The 18,448-nt window shown below is 41.4% G+C and overlaps 1 protein-coding gene across 3 annotated transcripts in view; it reads right to left on the reverse strand.

Moving 5' to 3' along the window:
• arhgef10 (Rho guanine nucleotide exchange factor (GEF) 10) overlaps window positions 1-18,448 on the reverse strand; it is a 271,880-nt gene that overhangs the window by 89,516 nt on the left and 163,916 nt on the right. For all 3 annotated transcript variants that reach the window (XM_048530741.2, XM_048530739.2, XM_048530740.2), the window contains 5 exons: window positions 17,617-17,732; window positions 10,884-11,011; window positions 7,197-7,297; window positions 6,712-6,833; window positions 4,729-4,812 (listed from right to left, as the gene is read on the reverse strand). In XM_048530741.2, the coding sequence (XP_048386698.1) occupies window positions 4,729-4,812; window positions 6,712-6,833; window positions 7,197-7,297; window positions 10,884-11,011; window positions 17,617-17,732 (551 nt within the window). The remainder of the gene's footprint in view (window positions 1-4,728; window positions 4,813-6,711; window positions 6,834-7,196; window positions 7,298-10,883; window positions 11,012-17,616; window positions 17,733-18,448) is intronic.

Here is an 18,448-nt window from a genome sequence, read left to right on the forward strand (position 1 = left end):
GTACAATGATGCTGACCACAACAAGAAACTTGTCCAGCCCCTTTTAAGGAACTCAGTAAAAATGCATTTGCTGCAACAGCTAGCAACTTATTCTGTACATTCACAATCTCCTGTGAAGTAAAGGTCACCTCACAGTGAATGGGTCCATATTCTCTGGCAATTAGAAGAAACAAAGGGGATCTCATTGAAATAGTGAGTTGAATATCCGACGTTCCTTGAGTCAAGGATTCCAGGAAGCATAAAGAAGGGGGATGAAAAGTGGTGGCAGCTTTGACCAGGGTGAATACAAATCTGGAAAAAAAGAGTTAGTTTTGGAGAAGTCAAACAGAATTGATTTGCTTGGTGTTAAGAAACAATGGGGTAAGAGGTGGGGGGAGGGGAGAGGTGGGGTGAGAACAATACATTCACGAGCATCAGTGTGTATGTGGTGGTTAATGTGGCACTCTTTTTCAGGATTTTCCCGGTCTGGTTTGAAGTCCAGTGGGGACCCACTTGGAGCTGTCGGGAAGACAACGAGATTACGCAGACATGTCTTGTTGTGGCTCTTTAATCCTGTGCTCTGCTTTTAATAGTCAGTAGATCCAGAGCTGTCAACAACTCACGAGGGTCAAGCCTCTGTGTTCACAGCAGGGGTGTGCTTTTTTAGTAAAACTGACAGGTTGATCTTTGTAACATTTTCTCTGCTTGGTGAGGAACTGTCAAATTCCTCGAGGTCTCATCATCTCTCCTTCACTCGTCCATATTCCAGTGCTCATTCGCTGTTGACAGTCTTCACTGTGTCTTGGCAATAGTTTATGCAGCTCTACCTTGCACTTATAAAGATGATTATAAATAGCAAAGTCTTAGTCTTCTGAAGGAGAGTCATATCAGACTCAAACTGTGAACTTTGTTGCTATCTCCAGCACTTTCTGTTTTTATTTCAGATTTCCAGTACTTTGCATTTATTGAAGAAGAGATGAGTAAATGTGATCAATACAGGTAAGTCTACTTGAAACCAATGGTAAGGATGTTTTTGGAAACAATAATCTAAGAGAAAATTATCAGCCATCTGGACAAACATGGATGAATAAAAAGATAGTTATCTTGAACCTGTTGAGGGCAAGATGGATTTGGGTAATGTAGATCATAAATCATAGAATCCCGAGAGTGTGGAAACAGACCCTTCAGCCCAACAAGTCCACATCAGCCCAGAGCATCCCTCCCAGACCCATCCCCCTATAACCCACCTAACCTACACATCCCTGAACACTATGGGCAATTTGGCATGGCCAATCCACCCAGCTTGCATATCTTTGGACTGTGGGAGGAAACCTGAGCACCCAGAGGAAACCCACACAGACACGGAGAGAATGTGCGAACTCCACACAGACAGTTACCCAAAGGTGAAGTTGAACCTGGGTTCCTGGCACTAAAAGGCAGCAGTGCTAACCACTGAGCCACCATGCCGCATTTAATTGAGCTTGTTGAAGGGTTAAAAGAGAGCATGACAGCAGTTCAGTTGTTGCTTCATCTATTGGCTTGAAAAATGTGCTTCATAACAGATTATTAGCTTTGCTTAAAATCTACAGGTTAAGAGGCACAACAGCACCATTGATAAAAAAACTGGTCAAGGGATAAAACCGGTTACGGGGTAGAAACAGAATTGTGATTACGAGGACTGCTTTTTATAGCATAAAAAGACAGAGTTTCCATGGTTCAGAAATAAGAACACTGCTGTTTTTGACATATATTAATAACTTGGAAATGCAAGGCACAATTTCAAAATTTGCAACCGACACAAAACTTGGAAATGCTGTAAACAATGAGGAAGGTTGTCAGAGACATCAAAGGGGCTTAATCATATTAATGTAACAGGTGAACACATGCTAGATGTAATTACACAAAGATAACTGAGAGGTACTATGTTTTGCTAAGAAGAATAAGGAGAGCTACCACATATTAAACAATGCAGTTTCAAAGGATATTGAAGACAACAGACCTGGGTTATTTGTACACAAAGTTGTGTAGGTGACAGACAGGTTAACAAATGCAGTTAGTCAACATTATGGGAACTTGGACTTTATACACAGAAGCAAAAACCAGAACATTATGTGAACCCAATATAAAACATTAATTTGGCATCAGCTGGATTGTTCTGTTCAATTCTGGGCATCGTATTTCAGAAAGGATATTAAGGTTTTGGAGAGGGTACCGAAAAAGATTTGCTGGATTAATTCCAGGGTTGAAGGACTGCAGTGGGTAGTCTGGAGAAACCGAGATTATTCAATTTACAACAAAAATGGCTATGAGGATGCAGATATATGAAATCATGAAAGTATTACATAATTTATTTCTTTGAAGGGTCACAAACCAGATTGCACAGGGTTTACGGTGAATGTCAGAAGACCATCATTTTTTAAAAATAATGAACGGTTAAGATTTGGAATGCATTGCACGGTATGGTGTTTTTAAATTATTTTTTTAAGGATGGAAAGCATTGCTGGCACATCCAACCTTCTGGGGGAGGGGATATTGTGATGGTAATGTCACTGGACTACTAATCCAGAATCTCAGGTGAATGTTCTGTAGTCATGGTGAAATTTGAATTTAAAAAAACACTTAAGAGCTAGCCTGATGTTGATTGTTGTAAAACCGATCTGGTTCATTTATGTCCTTTAGGGAAGGAAATCTGCCATCTTTACTTGGTCTGGCCTGCATGACACTTGAGACCCAAGGGCATATGGTTGACCTTTAACTGCCTTCATAAATGGCCCTAGCAAGCCATTTAGATTAAGAAGCAGTTAGGGAGAGGCAGCCAGCCAGTGGTGCCCACATCCCATGAACAAGTTAAAAATAAAATCATTACCTTTCCCTAAGTTCCCTGGAGAAGACCATTGCCTTCTTGAAGCATTGGATGTTAGCCACAATGCTGTTAGAATGGGTGTTGCAAGGTTTTCATCCAACGACATTGAAACAAAGGCAACAGAGTTCCAAGTCAAGATCTGTATGCCTTGAAGGGGTGCTCGAGGTGCTGTTCCCATGATACAAATTTAACAGCAGCCTCTCAAAAAGGAACAGGCAAAATATTGAAGGCAGCAATGTAGGGACATAGGGAAAAAGCAGAGGAGCTGGACTAACTGGTTCGTTCCTCCTGTTGCAAATGTAACAGTCTGAATGGTTTGTGCTTCGTTATATTTTGAATTTCATGAGTATCATGGTATATTACTGGGCTAGTGTTCCGGAGGCACGGGTTAACAGTTCAGATATGAGGGGCTGAATTTTGAGGGTCTACTGTTGTTGCCCACTGCACCCCAAACAACAACCCAGTGGGTAAAAGTGGGGGTGAGCCTGCCCTGGACAGGAGAGGTTGCCGCAGCATTCATGGCCGTTAAGAGCCTGGAAAGGAGATTTCTGCCCCTTAGGGGCAGTGCATTCCATCTCAGTTCATATGGCTGCCTGCCAATCAGGACATCAGACTGCCAGTGCTAGCAGTGCCCAGGTTGTCACTGCCAGTAATGCACTTAACGCTTCAGGAGGCATTCAATGCAGGATTTATCCTTTCAAAGAGTTTATGGGCCAAGAAGCAGGATTGGCAAAGGGACAATTTTGAGAAGTAATAATGAGAGGAGAATTAGGGTAGGACCTGGGGTTAAAGGATCAACTCCTCGGGGGTGAGATGGCTTCTGATACCCCTGGGGCTAATGAAGGAGAGGCTTCCCCCACCATCATGCAGGGAAACTTGCCAATTTGGCCACTTAGAGTGGGCCCCAGCTGCCATTTGTTCAATTAGTGCACTGGCTTTCTCCTGTAACATTGTAGTGGGGCAGGTTTCAGGCAGCCCGCAAGCTGCGTTTAACATTCTGCCTGCCTGCCTGCCTGCAAACCCACTGCTGGGTAAGTGTTAAATGCAGTTTGTAAGTTCAAATACTGTTGCCTACTGGAGAAATTAAACTGAATTAATCTGGAATAAATAAGTATATCTGGTGAGCACAAATTATCCTGTTTATTAACATCCTTCAGAAAAGGAAGCCTATCATCCTTATCTCTTTTGGTCTATATGAAACTCCAGGCATTAAACAATCTTAAGAACCTTCTGAAATGGCCTAGCAAGGTACGACGTTGTATTCAAAATGGTGACTCATCACAGCTTTCTCAAAGAAAATCAGGAATGAGCAATAAATATGGGATGTATGTCTAATGCTCAGTCCAATGAATTAACAATCTGATAAGTATCAGTCTACAGAATGCGATAACCACAATCAAATCAGTACAAGTCGCTTGTAAGTACAGGCCACATAAATAAAATCAGTTGTAAAGTGACAATTTACAGCAGAGGTAAAAATGGCTAAGTCTGACAAGACTGAACTAGATTTCGAAAAAGAGCAAAACAAATATGAAACTATTGATAGTAATGTCACTGTTGCTTCTCAGGATTGAGGAGGAGCTTGGGGAGAGGCCAGGAGCAATCTTGAAGTGTGAAGCATTTTTTAAATCAATGGGCCTCTCATGGCTCATCACAAAAGTGAAACATGACAAAAAAGAATCTATATCATTGTTCTGTGCTCTAGCACTGGGAGCATATTATAAATTAACATGTAGTTTAAACAATTCATACTTAACTGTAGCAGAATTATGTGAAGCAGGAAAGAAATTGGAGCCAAGGTCAACAATTAGTCATGATTATATTCAATGGCAGAGCTAGTTCGATGACCTTGTGGTCTATCTATATTTTTTATGTTTCTTACTTACCCACAGATATCCATGTTCCATAGAAAATGAGTTTGGTGCATCAGATGCATTACAACGTTCAGGATTATGAACAGCACATTCTACCTATAAAAAGAAATTGAAGTTTAGGAAAGCATTTCACAACTTGTGAGTAGACCATGAGCTGGAGGAGATAATTGGTTATCTCATCTCCCTGGGGAAATCACTCCACCACAAGCAGAAACAGAAGCACTGGCTGATTCGCCTCTTCCTTGTAATCCAATCATTAGTCATCGAGGTGAATTATCACCGTGCCTACTGATATTATGAGCATGACCTGCACAGAATGGGGATAATCTGTTGGCATACCCTCACTAAGTGCTATGTTTCCCATTAGACAATTTACAAAGCGAGAGAGTACTTTTTGGTTACTTCAAGCAGCAATCCAAAATGAGGAAACTCAAAGTGAAGTTGATGTTAGCAGAATTACTTCATAGTTTCCAGCTTATGGTGAGAGCAATCTTTTGTTACTGAACGTGTAAGGAAACCTTTTGGATCCAGACCAGGAAAAGCACACAGCAGATGCCCAATATTCGATGAAATGTGGTAGTGTCTTTCATTATTAATGCAACTTCCATACATCAGGCAAGGAAGCAAATCCTTCAGTCAAACAAGCAAATATGGGACATGATACATGCAAAAAGTTATGTAAAAGAACTACTCTGGCACAACTACAAAGGCATATTAAATGGATCCACCAAATGACTTCTAAATATGACTTTTTTTAATGCTAACAGGAGCTGTAGTTTCAGCAGCACAATGTCTGTTCATTGAGCAACTTTTAAAACATACAATAAACACTCCAGCTGCTGATTACACTTAAGGAGGACATGGGTAAAAAAAAAGAGATAAAACTGTAGATGCTGGAAATGTGAAACAAAAGCAAAGAATGCACTGACAATAACATCCATTATGTTGTTTGGCACTATTAGTGCGCTGAATGGGACGGACAAGCTAGCACCTCAAAACTGAGCTTGCATGAGGTGCTCTGGGCCATCAGCACCAGCAGAATTGTATTCAAACACAATCTCTATCTTTATCAGCAAGCACATTCCTTGCTCTACGATTGCTCAGGTATGTCCAGGTTCTAGCACCCCAAGGAGTAAAACAGATCTTTGGCATTACACGAATTAGGCATTAGTAATTGGCAGCATTGTTCCAATGGCCTTTTCATTCAAGGCAGTTGACTGCACAAATCACCCAGTACAGACTACTTGCCTCCAAATCAAACCATACGGAGATTCAGATTAAAAAAAAGCTTTCCTTTTTGATGTGCTTGCTCCTTCCCTAGGAGGGACACATCTCATTGCCCTAAACAGAGAGTTTGAGTACAACTTGTATGTTGCTAAGGGTTACGGCTCCCCAAGTTTGAACAGAGGCCTCTGAAATTTAAGATGTAAAGTCACATTGTTCATCAATGCACATTAATTAAGATCTTATTTCTAGTGTAATACAGTTGAATTTATTAGATCAACAGCTTACATGATTATCTACAGAATTGTGGGAAGAATCCTGGGCCTTACAGACAGGTTGAGTTCTCCAAGGCACTGTAAATCAATCTGTTTTGTTATCTATTTATTACCACTGCCTTAGAGAACACACTTGGTTGTGACAGTGGAACACAGATTCTGTTACAGAGTCAAAGTAGAAACTAATAACCTGCACATGTGATCTCAGAACCAGAGGATTCTGAATCCAGCACTTAGTAATTAGTAATATATTAGATGGCGCTTAAAAACTAAGCATAGTTGATCTGTTAATACTGCTTACTCACTGTACTCAAATTCAATAAGTTTGACCTAGTTGTAAGGCTTGGCGTCAATAACATTTCACAAACTGACTGCAGGGCCTCAAAAATATAATTTCTTTGGGGCATTAAACAGGATTTGATTGATATGGAAATGAAAAACCAAACAGTAGCTGGAGTCAGATAATCATTATTAAAATGATATTTGTAACTCTCACCTTGAACTCCTGCAGTTTTGACATCATCACAGGCATGTGCTTGACAAGTAGTGGGTGCTTTTGGCGCTTTACCTGTTTCCCATCATCCTCTGCACAAAACCAACCCAGCTGGTTCTCATCCCCTATTTCAAGGAAGAAAACGAACAGAAGTAAAATTGAATAGTTACTTTATAAAAACAAATATTCTGAGATCTATTTATAATTGAACTGTCAGAGACATAATATTCACTCATTTGGATACTTCATAAAGGCCAGTTATTCAATACACACGCTTCTAATTAAGAAGGAATGACTTTCTAATTCTGAAGTCTCAAAGACAAGTATTTTGCCCAGTGGCCGTCTCCTGTCTATTATTCCTCATATGGAGATATTTACGTTTTAAAGTGTGGAGTTTGATATTAACTGTAAAAGCAAAAGTATCAGCAGAGGGTGAAAGAAACACTTAACCAGTGATCAATGCACATATTCTGCTAAAGAAAACTTACCAAGGGACAATTTGGCCATTTGTAAACTACTCATCCAGGAGAGTTTGCTTGTTGGAGTAAATGTATTAAATACTGCTGTAAAAAAGGAAGGCCTTCCAGATCTGGGGGGAAAACAAACACATCAGACTTTTAAAACTTTTATTTCAAAGTGGTGTCAACTCCATTTCAAAATTGTTGAAAAGGTTAGAATAATAAATGATTGAATATGGTACCTTAATTTAAAATAGTAACTTTGAACATCCGTTAACAATGGAAGATGCATTCAATGATAATGGAAACTGCAGATGCTGGAGAATCCAAGATAATAAAATGTGAGGCTGGACGAACACAGCAGGCCCAGCAGCATCTCAGGAGCACAAAAGCTGACGTTTCGGGCCTAGACCCTTCATCAGAGAGGGGGATGGGGTGAGGGTTCTGGAATAAATAGGGAGAGAGGGGGAGGCGGACCGAAGATGGAGAGAAAAGAAGATAGGTGGAGAGGAGAGTATAGGTGGGGAGGTAGGGAGGGGATAGGTCAGTCCAGGGAAGACGGACAGGTCAAGGAGGTGGGATGAGGTTGGTAGGTAGGAGATGGAGGTGTGGCTTGGGGCAGGAGGAAGGGGTGGGTGAGAGGAAGAACCGGTTAGGGAGGCAGAGACAGGTTGGACTGGTTATGGGATGCAGTGGGTGGAGGGGAAGAGCTGGGCTGGTTGTGTGGTGCAGTGGGGGGAGGGGATGAACTGGGCTGGTTTTAGGGTGCGGTGGGGGAAGGGGAGATTTTGAAGCTGGTGAAGTCCACATTGATACCATTGGGCTGCAGGGTTCCCAAGTGGAATATGAGTTGCTGTTCCTGCAACCTTCGGATGGCATCATTGTGGCACTGCAGGAGGCCCATGACGGACATGTTATCTAAAGAATGGGAGGGGGAGTGGAAATGGTTTGCAACTGGGAGGTGCAGTTGTTTATTGCGAACCGAGCGGAAGTGTTCTGCAAAGTGGTCTTTTGTCCAAGTTCTTCAAGGACTGCAGCTTTCCCCCCACAGTGGTCGAGAACGCCCTTGACCGCATCTCCCGCATTTCCTGCAACACATCCCTCACACCCCGCCCCCGCCACAACCGCCCCAAGAGGATCCCCCTCGTTCTCACACACCACCCCACCAACCTCCGCATACAACGCATCATCCTCCGACACTTCCACCATCTACAATCCGACCCCACCACCCAAGACATTTTTCCATCCCCACCCCTGTCTGCTTTCCGGAGAGACCACTCTCTCCGTGACTCCCTTGTTCGCTCCACACTGCCCTCCAACCCCACCACACCCGGCACCTTCCCCTGCAACCGCAGGAAATGCTACACTTGCCCCCACACCTCCTCCCTCACCCCTATCCCAGGCCCCAAGATGACTTTCCACATTAAGCAGAGGTTCACCTGCACATCTGCCAATGTGGTATACTGCATCCACTGTACCCGGTGTGGCTTCCTCTACATTGGGGAAACCAAGCGGAGGCTTGGGGACCGCTTTGCAGAACACCTCCGCTCGGTACGCAATAAACATCTGCACCTCCCAGTCGCAAAACATTTCAACTCCCCCTCCCAATCTTTAGATGACATGTCCATCATGGGCCTCCTGCAGTGCCACAATGATGCCACCCGAAGGTTGCAGGAACAGCAACTCATATTCCACTTGGGAACCCTGCAGCCCAATGGTATCAATGTGGACTTTACCAGCTTCAAAATCTCCCCTTCCCCCACCACATCCTAAAACCAGCCCAGTTCGTCCCCTCCCCCCACTGCACCACACAACCAGCCCAGCTCTTCCCCTCCACCCACTGCATCCCATAACCAGTCCAACCTGTCTCTGCCTCCCTAACCTGTTCTTCATCTCACCCATCCCTTCCTCCCACCCCAAGCCACACCTCCATCTCCTACCTACCAACCTCATCCCACCTCCTTGACCTGTCCGTCTTCCCTGGACTGACCTATCCCCTCCCTACCTCCCCACCTATACTCTCCTCTCCACCTATCTTCTTTTCTCTCCATCTTCGGTCCGCCTCCCCCTCTCTCCCTATTTATTCCAGAACGCTCACCCCATCCCACTCTCTGATGAAGGGTCTAGGCCCGAAATATCAGCTTTTGTGCTCCTGAGATGCTGCTCGGCCTGCTGTGTTCATCCAGCCTCACATTTCATTATCGAAGATGCATTAAATATCACTTACATATGATATCTATATAGTAAGGCACAAGGTGTGCTCTATGACAAGATGCATCTTAGCTCAGCACGCTGAAGAGTATTGCCTTTGCACACATCATGTGGTCTTGAGATTGCTGTCTGCGATTTGAAACATATATCATGAAATCTATTCTACACTTGCTTTTTGCCCCAGCAGTACTGGATTACTCCTTTAAATATCAATAGCACGGGCCATTCCAAACATGCAAAAAGCTTATCTCTATTTATATGATCGATGCTTCCAAATATTGTCTTAAACTGGTCACATTAAAGAGGGCTTTACAAAGGCAGAGGTATAAAAATATATAAACTTAAGGTTAAAGAGACAATGTGAAGATATATCTGCACATACATCAACCCTAAAATGGGGTCACTCATGAATTATTTCATTTTTTTAAAAGATTTCATCATTGATCCCTTCTCTGCTCCTCTTCTTGACACTGTGGGGTAGCATCACTGCAGATTCTGCAACGGGCACTGCAGCATTTTTACTTTCATGCAACAGAACAGAAATGAGAAGTGGTGTAAAATAAAAACGTACACCATCACTGAAGAATTTAAACCTTCATAGTTTTTGAGCACTAGAGCTTCAAATCCATCTCCTTGGACTTCCTCACATAATTAAAACAAGAGAGTAAACTTCACATATATTGATTGATTAACAAAAAAAATACTTAATGCATTTGAAGATATAAGTGCTATTCCAAAAGAAAAAGGTAAAATAGTTAGAAGGATTCTTACACCTATGTCATACATCTGTGGTATAGTCACAGTCCAACTCTTCGAGAAAATGTACCAAAATGTCTCAGACCAACTTCCAGATTATCTTAATGTAAAACTGAATTTCAAATGGTGCAAGTTCAAGCAGATGTCAACATTGAACAAGGAAATTTTGAATCAAAATGACTATTGGAACAAATTTTAAAAATACAAAGATTCCAGAATCGATGGACCGGAAGACATTTTCCAAAAAAACTTTGATGGGAGGTAATTTCACTACAATCCTGAAGTCTAAACTAATGCTCTGGGACATGAGTTTGAATCTGTGGAACTTGAACCCATTAAATATATCTGGAAGTTAAAGCTAGTGTCAATAATGCTTATCATAAAACAGTGGGAGATTGAGGTTAAATAACCCATTCGGTTCACCAATGTTTCTCTGGGGAAGGAAATCTGCTATCCTCATTTGGTCTGGCTAACATGCAACTCCACACACACAGCAGTGTTGTTCATGGTTAATTACTATTTGCAACGGCCTCACAAGCCACCCAGTTTAAGGGCAATTGAGGTGGGTAATGGGTGGTAGACAATGAAAAAAGTTGGCCATAATCAGCATATCTCAAAAAAAACAAAACAAAACATATTTTTATAGAAAATGATAATGTTGCAAAATTGGGCACCATTTGAAAAATACACAAACACACAATTCCTTCAGAATCCCTACATGTTTGATATTAGAATCTGCTCAATACCAACTTGTCTGGTTTTCCAGGAAGCTGCAGTTGAATTCTGCAACGATCTGCTGCCCTTATTTCTTCTTCCTTTTTAAATATGAGTTTCTGAAGACCTGCTGTCCAATCCTGGCTCACAGCTGGATTTAAATTCTGTAAGAATTTGTAACAGATTTGTACCAGTAAATGGATTAATAAAATCATGAGTGCAAATCCAGGGACATTACTTAAAATTAATAGCATATACAAAGTGCGAATCAGAGAATAAGATATTTTCTTTTCTGTAGATCATGGTTGGGCAGCTAAAATCTATTGTAATTCCTGTGATTTATGAGAACGTCAGGAGGCTTCATGTGTTTTAAAGGACCACAGGTGCAGAAAATGCTTCCAGCTGCTTGAGCAGAAGTGCAGGATTTCCAAACTCAAAGAGCAGCTGAAGTCACTGTGCAGTATCAGACAGGATGGGCGCTTCCTTGATTTCATGTTCCAAGTGGTACTGACTCTGCAGGCATTCAGAGTTCAGAACAGTAGTTGGGTGACCATCCTGAAAGTAGAAAGGAGCAGAAGGTGCACACGTTTTGGTGGGGGAGTGCCACTCTCAAAATCAGTTTTCGGCATTGGAGATCGCTGGGAATGTTGACAGCATGAAGGTGTAGGTGACATCAACAGGGAAAGGATGAGGCAGGAAGGAACAGCAAAGAAATGGAGTGGGGTCGGAATCACGATCAAGGTGAAAGACAGTTATTTCTGTGCCTTACACAGAGTCCCATGCCAATGTGTTACCTCCCAAATGCCAGGGTACAAATGCCCTGCAGAGGCAAGGGGAGGAGGTATAAACTGTAGTTTGGTTCAGCGCAATAACATATGGACAACAGTTATTGGGATTTTATGCTCTTTTCTCAAGCATTAGGATCAATTCTGGAGAAAGGGGCACCTATTAAAAAAGGACAGGTTACACGTAAGAGGACTGGGACCACTGAATCACAAAATTATTGCAGCACAGAAGGTGGCCACTTTGCCTGATCCAGCTCTCAGTAAGAATTATTCAATGCCATTCCCCTGCCTTCTCCCCATGGCCTTGCACAACCTTCCTTTTCGGATAAAAGTTAAATTCCTTCTTGAATATCACAACGGAACCTACCTCCATCACATTCCCATGCAGCTCATTCCAGACCTTAGTCACTCACTGCATGGAAAGATCTATTTAATATGCCTGTTGAGTTTGTTTGTGTTTTTTTAAACCTTAAATCTGTGCCCCTTTTGTTCTTGATCCTTTCAGTTAGAACAGTTTTGTTGCCCATCTACTCGGCCCAGATCCCTCATGACTTTGAATACCTCTACCAAATATCCTTTCAACTTTCTCCTCTCCAAGGACTAACAGTCCTAACATCTCCAATCCATATAACTGAAGTTCTTCATTCAGGAACTGTTCTCTTGATCCTTTTCTGCACTTTCTCTAATGTCTTTGTGTCTTTCCTGAAGTGTGGTACCTGATACTTGACGATACTCTTGTTGAGACCTAGTAATGTTTCACAGAAATTTAACAGAACCTCCTATCGGTTGTACATGCGTCTATGAATAAAGCCTAGTATGCCGTACACTTTATTAACTGTGCTCTTAATCCATTCTGTCAGCCTCAATGATTTATGCACCAACATCCCTCTGCTCCTGCAGCTTCTTTAGAATTGTACATTTCATTTTAAATTGTCTGTTCTTTCTAACAAAACTTGAGCACCACTTCATATTCCTCTGCATAAAGTTTCATCTATCACTTGTCTGCTCATTCCAACCGATCTGTCACTGTCCTTTTGTAGTTTTACAGAATCCTGTTCACAGTTCAATTATTAAGGTTTTTTTAATTATTCAGTTCACAGGTCATTTACTGGGTCTTGTGCAGTATGAATATTACTAGCCAATTTTCATCCCAAGCCTAGATACTGCCCAGGTCTTGCTGCATTTGGACATGGGCTGCTTTAGTATCGGAGGAACTGACTACAGTCCAATCATGACACAACATCTCCACTTCTGGCCTAACAATGGTGGGAGGGCCATTGATGAAGCAACTGAAGATATTTGGGCCTAGGACACCACCCTGAGAAACTCTGTAGTGTTGTCCTTAGGCAGACCTCCAACAATCACTATCACTTTCCTTTGTGCAAGGTATGACTCCAAATCAGAGGAAAGTTTTCCCTCACTGACACCCATTGGTTCCAGTGTTGTTGGGGCTCTTTGATGGCACATTTGGTCAAATGTGACCTGATGCCAGGGTTGATGGGAAGGGAGTGGTTTAAAGACAATTAAATTGAGGGAGACAACAAATATAGGAATAAATACAAGAACTAGGATCCAAAGTAGATATTTTGGGCCCTAATGCCTGCTCTACCATTCAATAAGATAGTGACTGATCTGACTGCAACCCCCTCCCCCTACCTCATACCACTTGTCAATCAACCATCCATCTAACTCAAAAATAAACCCAAGAAATGTGGATGCTGGAAATCTGAATGAAAACAAAAAATTGTTGGAGAAACTCAAAATCTGATAGCATCTGTGGAGAGAAAGCAGATTCAACTTTTCAGGTCCAGGTGATCCTTCTTTAGAACTCTACTGAAGAATGGTCACTGGACTCAAAACATTAACTCTTTCAGCACCGTATATGTTTCAATCTGCATGAAGAGAATCACTGAATGTTGTGCAGTAACTACAAAGTGGTGACATTGGGTGATTTTAACGTTATCCCAATCATTATTCATGTAACTGGAGTATTACATTTCTGAAATGCATTCAGCAGAATCTCCTTGTGCTGTACATTCTCAGTCCAAATAGGAAAGAGGCATTGGTTCTCTGGAATGAGGCGAGTAACATGAACCAAATGTTGGTGGGGTATATTTGAGTAAGGCACTTGTAACATTAAATTCAGATTAGTAACGGAAACAACAATGAACAAGGTAAAATAGAACTTCCAAATTGGAAAAGTGAATCAAGCCAGGGCAAAACTAAACCGGATATTGGCAGAAAAAAAAAATGGAAGATCTTTAAGGAAGAGTTGATTGAGGTACAGACTGGGTAAAATCCAAAACGGAGGAAAGATAAGGAAACCAAAGTCAAGAGGATGACATGGAACACGATGAAACTTAAAAAAAAACAGGTATATGATATATACTAAGTAAAATACAATACGTTGAAAGGAAAGTGAAGAAGGAAATGAGACGGGCAAAGAAAATGTATAAGAAAAGAACGGTAGTTAACATAAAAGACAAAAGATCTTCTACCAGCATGAGAATTGTAAAGAGATAGTAACAATTGTGGCAGAATATCACTGGCAAGTAAGGAAGAGAGATGTTAGAAAATATTGGAAGAAGCAGAAATGGCAGAAGTAATGAGCAAAGTGAAAAATGATCAGAATGGTGATTATATTTAAAGTGGATAAGTCAACTAGGCTAGATGCTCAGGAAATAGGGGGTAGAAGTTGCAAAAAACCTTCCACAATGAGTCAAACATCCTTAGATATGGGTGCAAGTGCTACAGGACTACAGAGTGACAAACTCCTTTGTTACATATCTCTATAATACAGAGAAGTAAAATGATACATTTAGCAAGTGAGATAGACAGAAGCAACGTAGAGTAAATAGCTCGATACAGAGTACGAGCACAAAAGACCTGATAATAGAAATACACATTGAGAAAGCAGTTAGCAAAGCATGTCAGATACGAGGCTTCAGAAATGGAGCGATTTAGTGCCAAAATAGGTAGGTTATGCTGAATGTTTACAAAGTGATGGTTAACCTGATGCCCTCTTGTAGAGGGCATGGATAGAGATCAAATGGCAGACAAATCAGACTAGTTTAGTTTGGGAAACCTGGTCAGCATGGATGAGTTGGACCAAAGGGTTTGTTTCCACGCTGTATGACTAACTCTGTAAGCAGACCAAGTCTCTTGTGATTGAACTCTAACTATATCAACCCCTGAGAATAATAAACAGATATCCATTTGATTCTTCACTCATAAGCTTGAGAAATTTAGGGTGCTTTCCATGTAACTTTAACTTGCTTAAGTTTATACATTTAGATGTTACGTAATTCGAGTTTAAAGGTACAAACTACAAAAGCATGATGAGACAAAAAGATTTTGGGTCACATTTTTACTCGTTAACATATACAGCAATAGTCAGATCAATTCAATCTATCACTTCATGTTTCCTACACATATATTCAACCAATGCAAGTCTCTTTCACATTGGCAAATTGAGTGAAGTGAGCAGTATTAATAGTTCTTTGTTGTAGAGACTCTTAATTTTAACTGCATTGAAGTTGGGGGAATGAAATATCAAGAGCATTGAATCAAGATTGCCCATTTTACATTCTCCTTCAAAGTTAAAATTATCAATGCATCTCTTAAAAGCACTTTAATTGTTGCTAATAATCTGTTACTTATTACAAATCAATATCACCTGGCAAAAATGTATATTTTGATCAGTAAGTTTATGTACGATATGAAAATTGGTGGGATGGTAAGCAGTGAGGAGGATAGCTTTAGATTAAGGGAGGATATAGATGGGCTGATCAGTGGCAAATGCAACTCAATTTGGATAAGTGTGAGGACAGGACAAATAAAACAAGGGAATACACAATGAATGATAAGGCCCTAGGAAGCACAGAGGATCAAGAGTATCTTGGTGTGTATGTTGACTGGTCCCTTAAGGTAGCAGGAAAGTTTGATAAAATATTTATGAGGGCATATGGGACATGTCTTTATTAGCCGAGATGTAAAGGTGTTGGTGTTGGACTGGGATAGACAAAGTCAGAAGTCACACGACACCAGGTTATAGTCCAACAAGTTTATTGGAAATCACAAGTTTTTGGAGTAATGCTCCTTCACCAGGTGAAGGAGGATGAAGGACCAGCACTCCAAAAACTTATGATTTCCAATACACCTGTTGGACTATAACCTGGTGTCGAATGACTTCCAACTTTGCAAGGCGTTTGATAAGGTTCCCCATGGCAGGTTGATGGAGAAAGTGAAGTCACATGGGGTCCAGGGTGTGCTAGCTAGATGGATTAAAAACTGGCTAGGCAAAAGGAGACAGAGAGTAGAAGTAGAAGGGAGTTTCTCAAATTGGAGACCTGTGACTAGTGGTGTTCCACAGGGATCTGTGCTGGGACCACTGTTGTTTGTGGTATACATAAATGATTTGGAGGAAGGTATAAGTGATCTGATCAGCAAGTTTGCAGATGACACTAAGATTGGTGGAGTAGCAGATAGTGAAGGGGACTGTCAGATACCACAGCAGAATCTAGATAGACTGGAGAGTTGGGCAGGTAAATGGCAGATGGAGTTCAATCCGGACAAATGTGAGGTGATGCATTTTGGAAGATCTAATTCAAAGGCGAACTATACAGAAAATGGAAATGTCCTGGGGAAAATAGATGAACAGAGCGATCTGGGTGTTCAGGTCCATTGTTCCCTGAAGGTGGCAACGCAGGTCAATAAGGTGGTCAAGAAGGCTTACGGCATGCTTTCCTTCATTGGACGGGGTATTGAGTACAAGAGTTGGCAGGTCATATTACAGTTGTATAAGACTTTGGTTTGGCCACATTTAGAGTACTGCATACAGTTCTGGTCGCCACATTACCAAAAAGATGTGGACGCTTTGGAGAGGGTGCAGAGGAGGTTCACCAGGATATCGCCTGGTATGGAGGGTGCTAGCTATGAAGAGAGGTTGAGTAGATTATTTTCATTAGAAAGACGGAGATTGAGTGAGGACCTGATTGAGGTCTACAAAATCATGAGGGGTATAGACAGGGTGCATGGCAAGAAGCTTTTTCCCCCAGAGTGGGGGACTCAGTTACTTGGGGTCATGAGTTCAAATTGAGAGGAGGAAAGTTTAAGGGAGATATGCATGGAAAGTTCTTTACACAGTGGGTGGTGGATGCCTGGAACGCGTTGCCAGTGGAGGTGGTAGACGCAGACACGTTAGCGTCTTTTAAGATATATTTGGACAGGTACATGGATGGGCAGGGAGCAAATGGACACAGACCGTTAGAAAATAGATGACAGGTTAGACAGAGGATCTCGATTGGCGCAGGCTTGGAGGGCCGAAGGGCCTGTTCCTGTGCTGTAATTTTCTTTGTTCTTTATTAGCCAAGGCATAGAGATTAAAAACAGGGAGGTTATGCCAGAACTGTACAAAAGTTGGCCTGATCATAGTTACATTATAACGTACAGTCTAGAAACCACATTAAAGGTAGTGATTGTACTGGAGACAGTACAGAGGAAGACTGTCTGGGCTGGAGAATTTTAGTTGCAAAGAAAGACTGGATCAACTGGGGTTGTTTTACTTAGAGCAGAACAGACTGAAGGGGAGCATGATTGAGATGTACAAAATTGAGGCGCACAGTCAGGGTAGATAGAAAGAAATGTATCCCCTTGATGGGAATCAATGACTGGGGACAGAGATTTAAGGTGAGGGACAGGAAGTTTAGAGGGGATGTGAGGAAAATAAAATCATCTCGAGCCAATCTGGAACTCACTGCTTGTAAGGTTTATGGAGGCAGAAATTCTCATAACTCTTGAGAAATATTTAGATGTACACTTGCAATGCTGAGGTATAGAAGGTGATGGGCCAATTGCTGGGAAATGGGATTTTAGGTGGTTGTTTTTGACTGGCACAGACTCGATGGGCCAAATGGTCTTTTTTCAGTGCTGCAGACCTCTATGACTATATTTTTAAATATAAATCTGGTAAAGTTTTACAATACCTGATAATTTCCTTTTAAAGTACCAACAAGCTGCGTAATCTGGCCAATCACACTTAAATCATGCATGAGGTTTTGTAAATCCTGATACAGTTGTCCCGGTCCCATGTACAGCTTGTCTGGAAAATGAAGTTGAAATAGATGAGGAACTGAGTAATACAAAGAGATAGCAGTCTATTGCTGAAATATACCAATTTGTTCAAAAATTATTCCATTATTCTTGAATACTGGGGATTAATAATGCATTAAATCATAACAATTGAATTCTCCAGCTTATTTACTGTTCCAAACAAATCTACGATATTAATGGGACCAGATATGTTGAATTGCTAATTTATATCTTAACTCCATCTAGCTGTTTTGATTCCATGATGCCCATTTAATGAAAATTAAAGGGGATAAAATTTTGAGTTAAATTCTCTGGCTGCCTGCCTTTTGTCATCCATCCTATGCCTCTCTGTCAACACTAACAGTCAGATGCAAATGTTTGGCTTCTCCAGAAATCAGGGTTCTGATTGTCAGAGCAACTCCAGTGACCCAGTGGGTGATTCTTCTTCTGGAGAAATGGCAAGCAAGGCACTGCATAAAGTCTCCATTCACAATGATGAAAAGCAACAAAAGCATTGTGAACGGTTGCTGAACTTAGTGAAAATCCAGTTGCTAAAAAAAAATCAGAACTTTTAGGTAGAATCATCTTGTTTGCTGATGAGCTTTGAGGTGGGTGGGACATTTAACCAAAAACCTGTTCCTGAAATTTGCTGCCTTCCTGTCTCTGCCAGAATTGAGTTTGAGTCAGAACGGTCCATGGTTGACTTTCGCATCTAACTATCAATTA

The sequence above is a fragment of the Stegostoma tigrinum genome, chromosome 4 (genome assembly GCF_030684315.1).
Source record: "Stegostoma tigrinum isolate sSteTig4 chromosome 4, sSteTig4.hap1, whole genome shotgun sequence".
Classification (NCBI taxonomy): domain Eukaryota; kingdom Metazoa; phylum Chordata; class Chondrichthyes; order Orectolobiformes; family Stegostomatidae; genus Stegostoma; species Stegostoma tigrinum.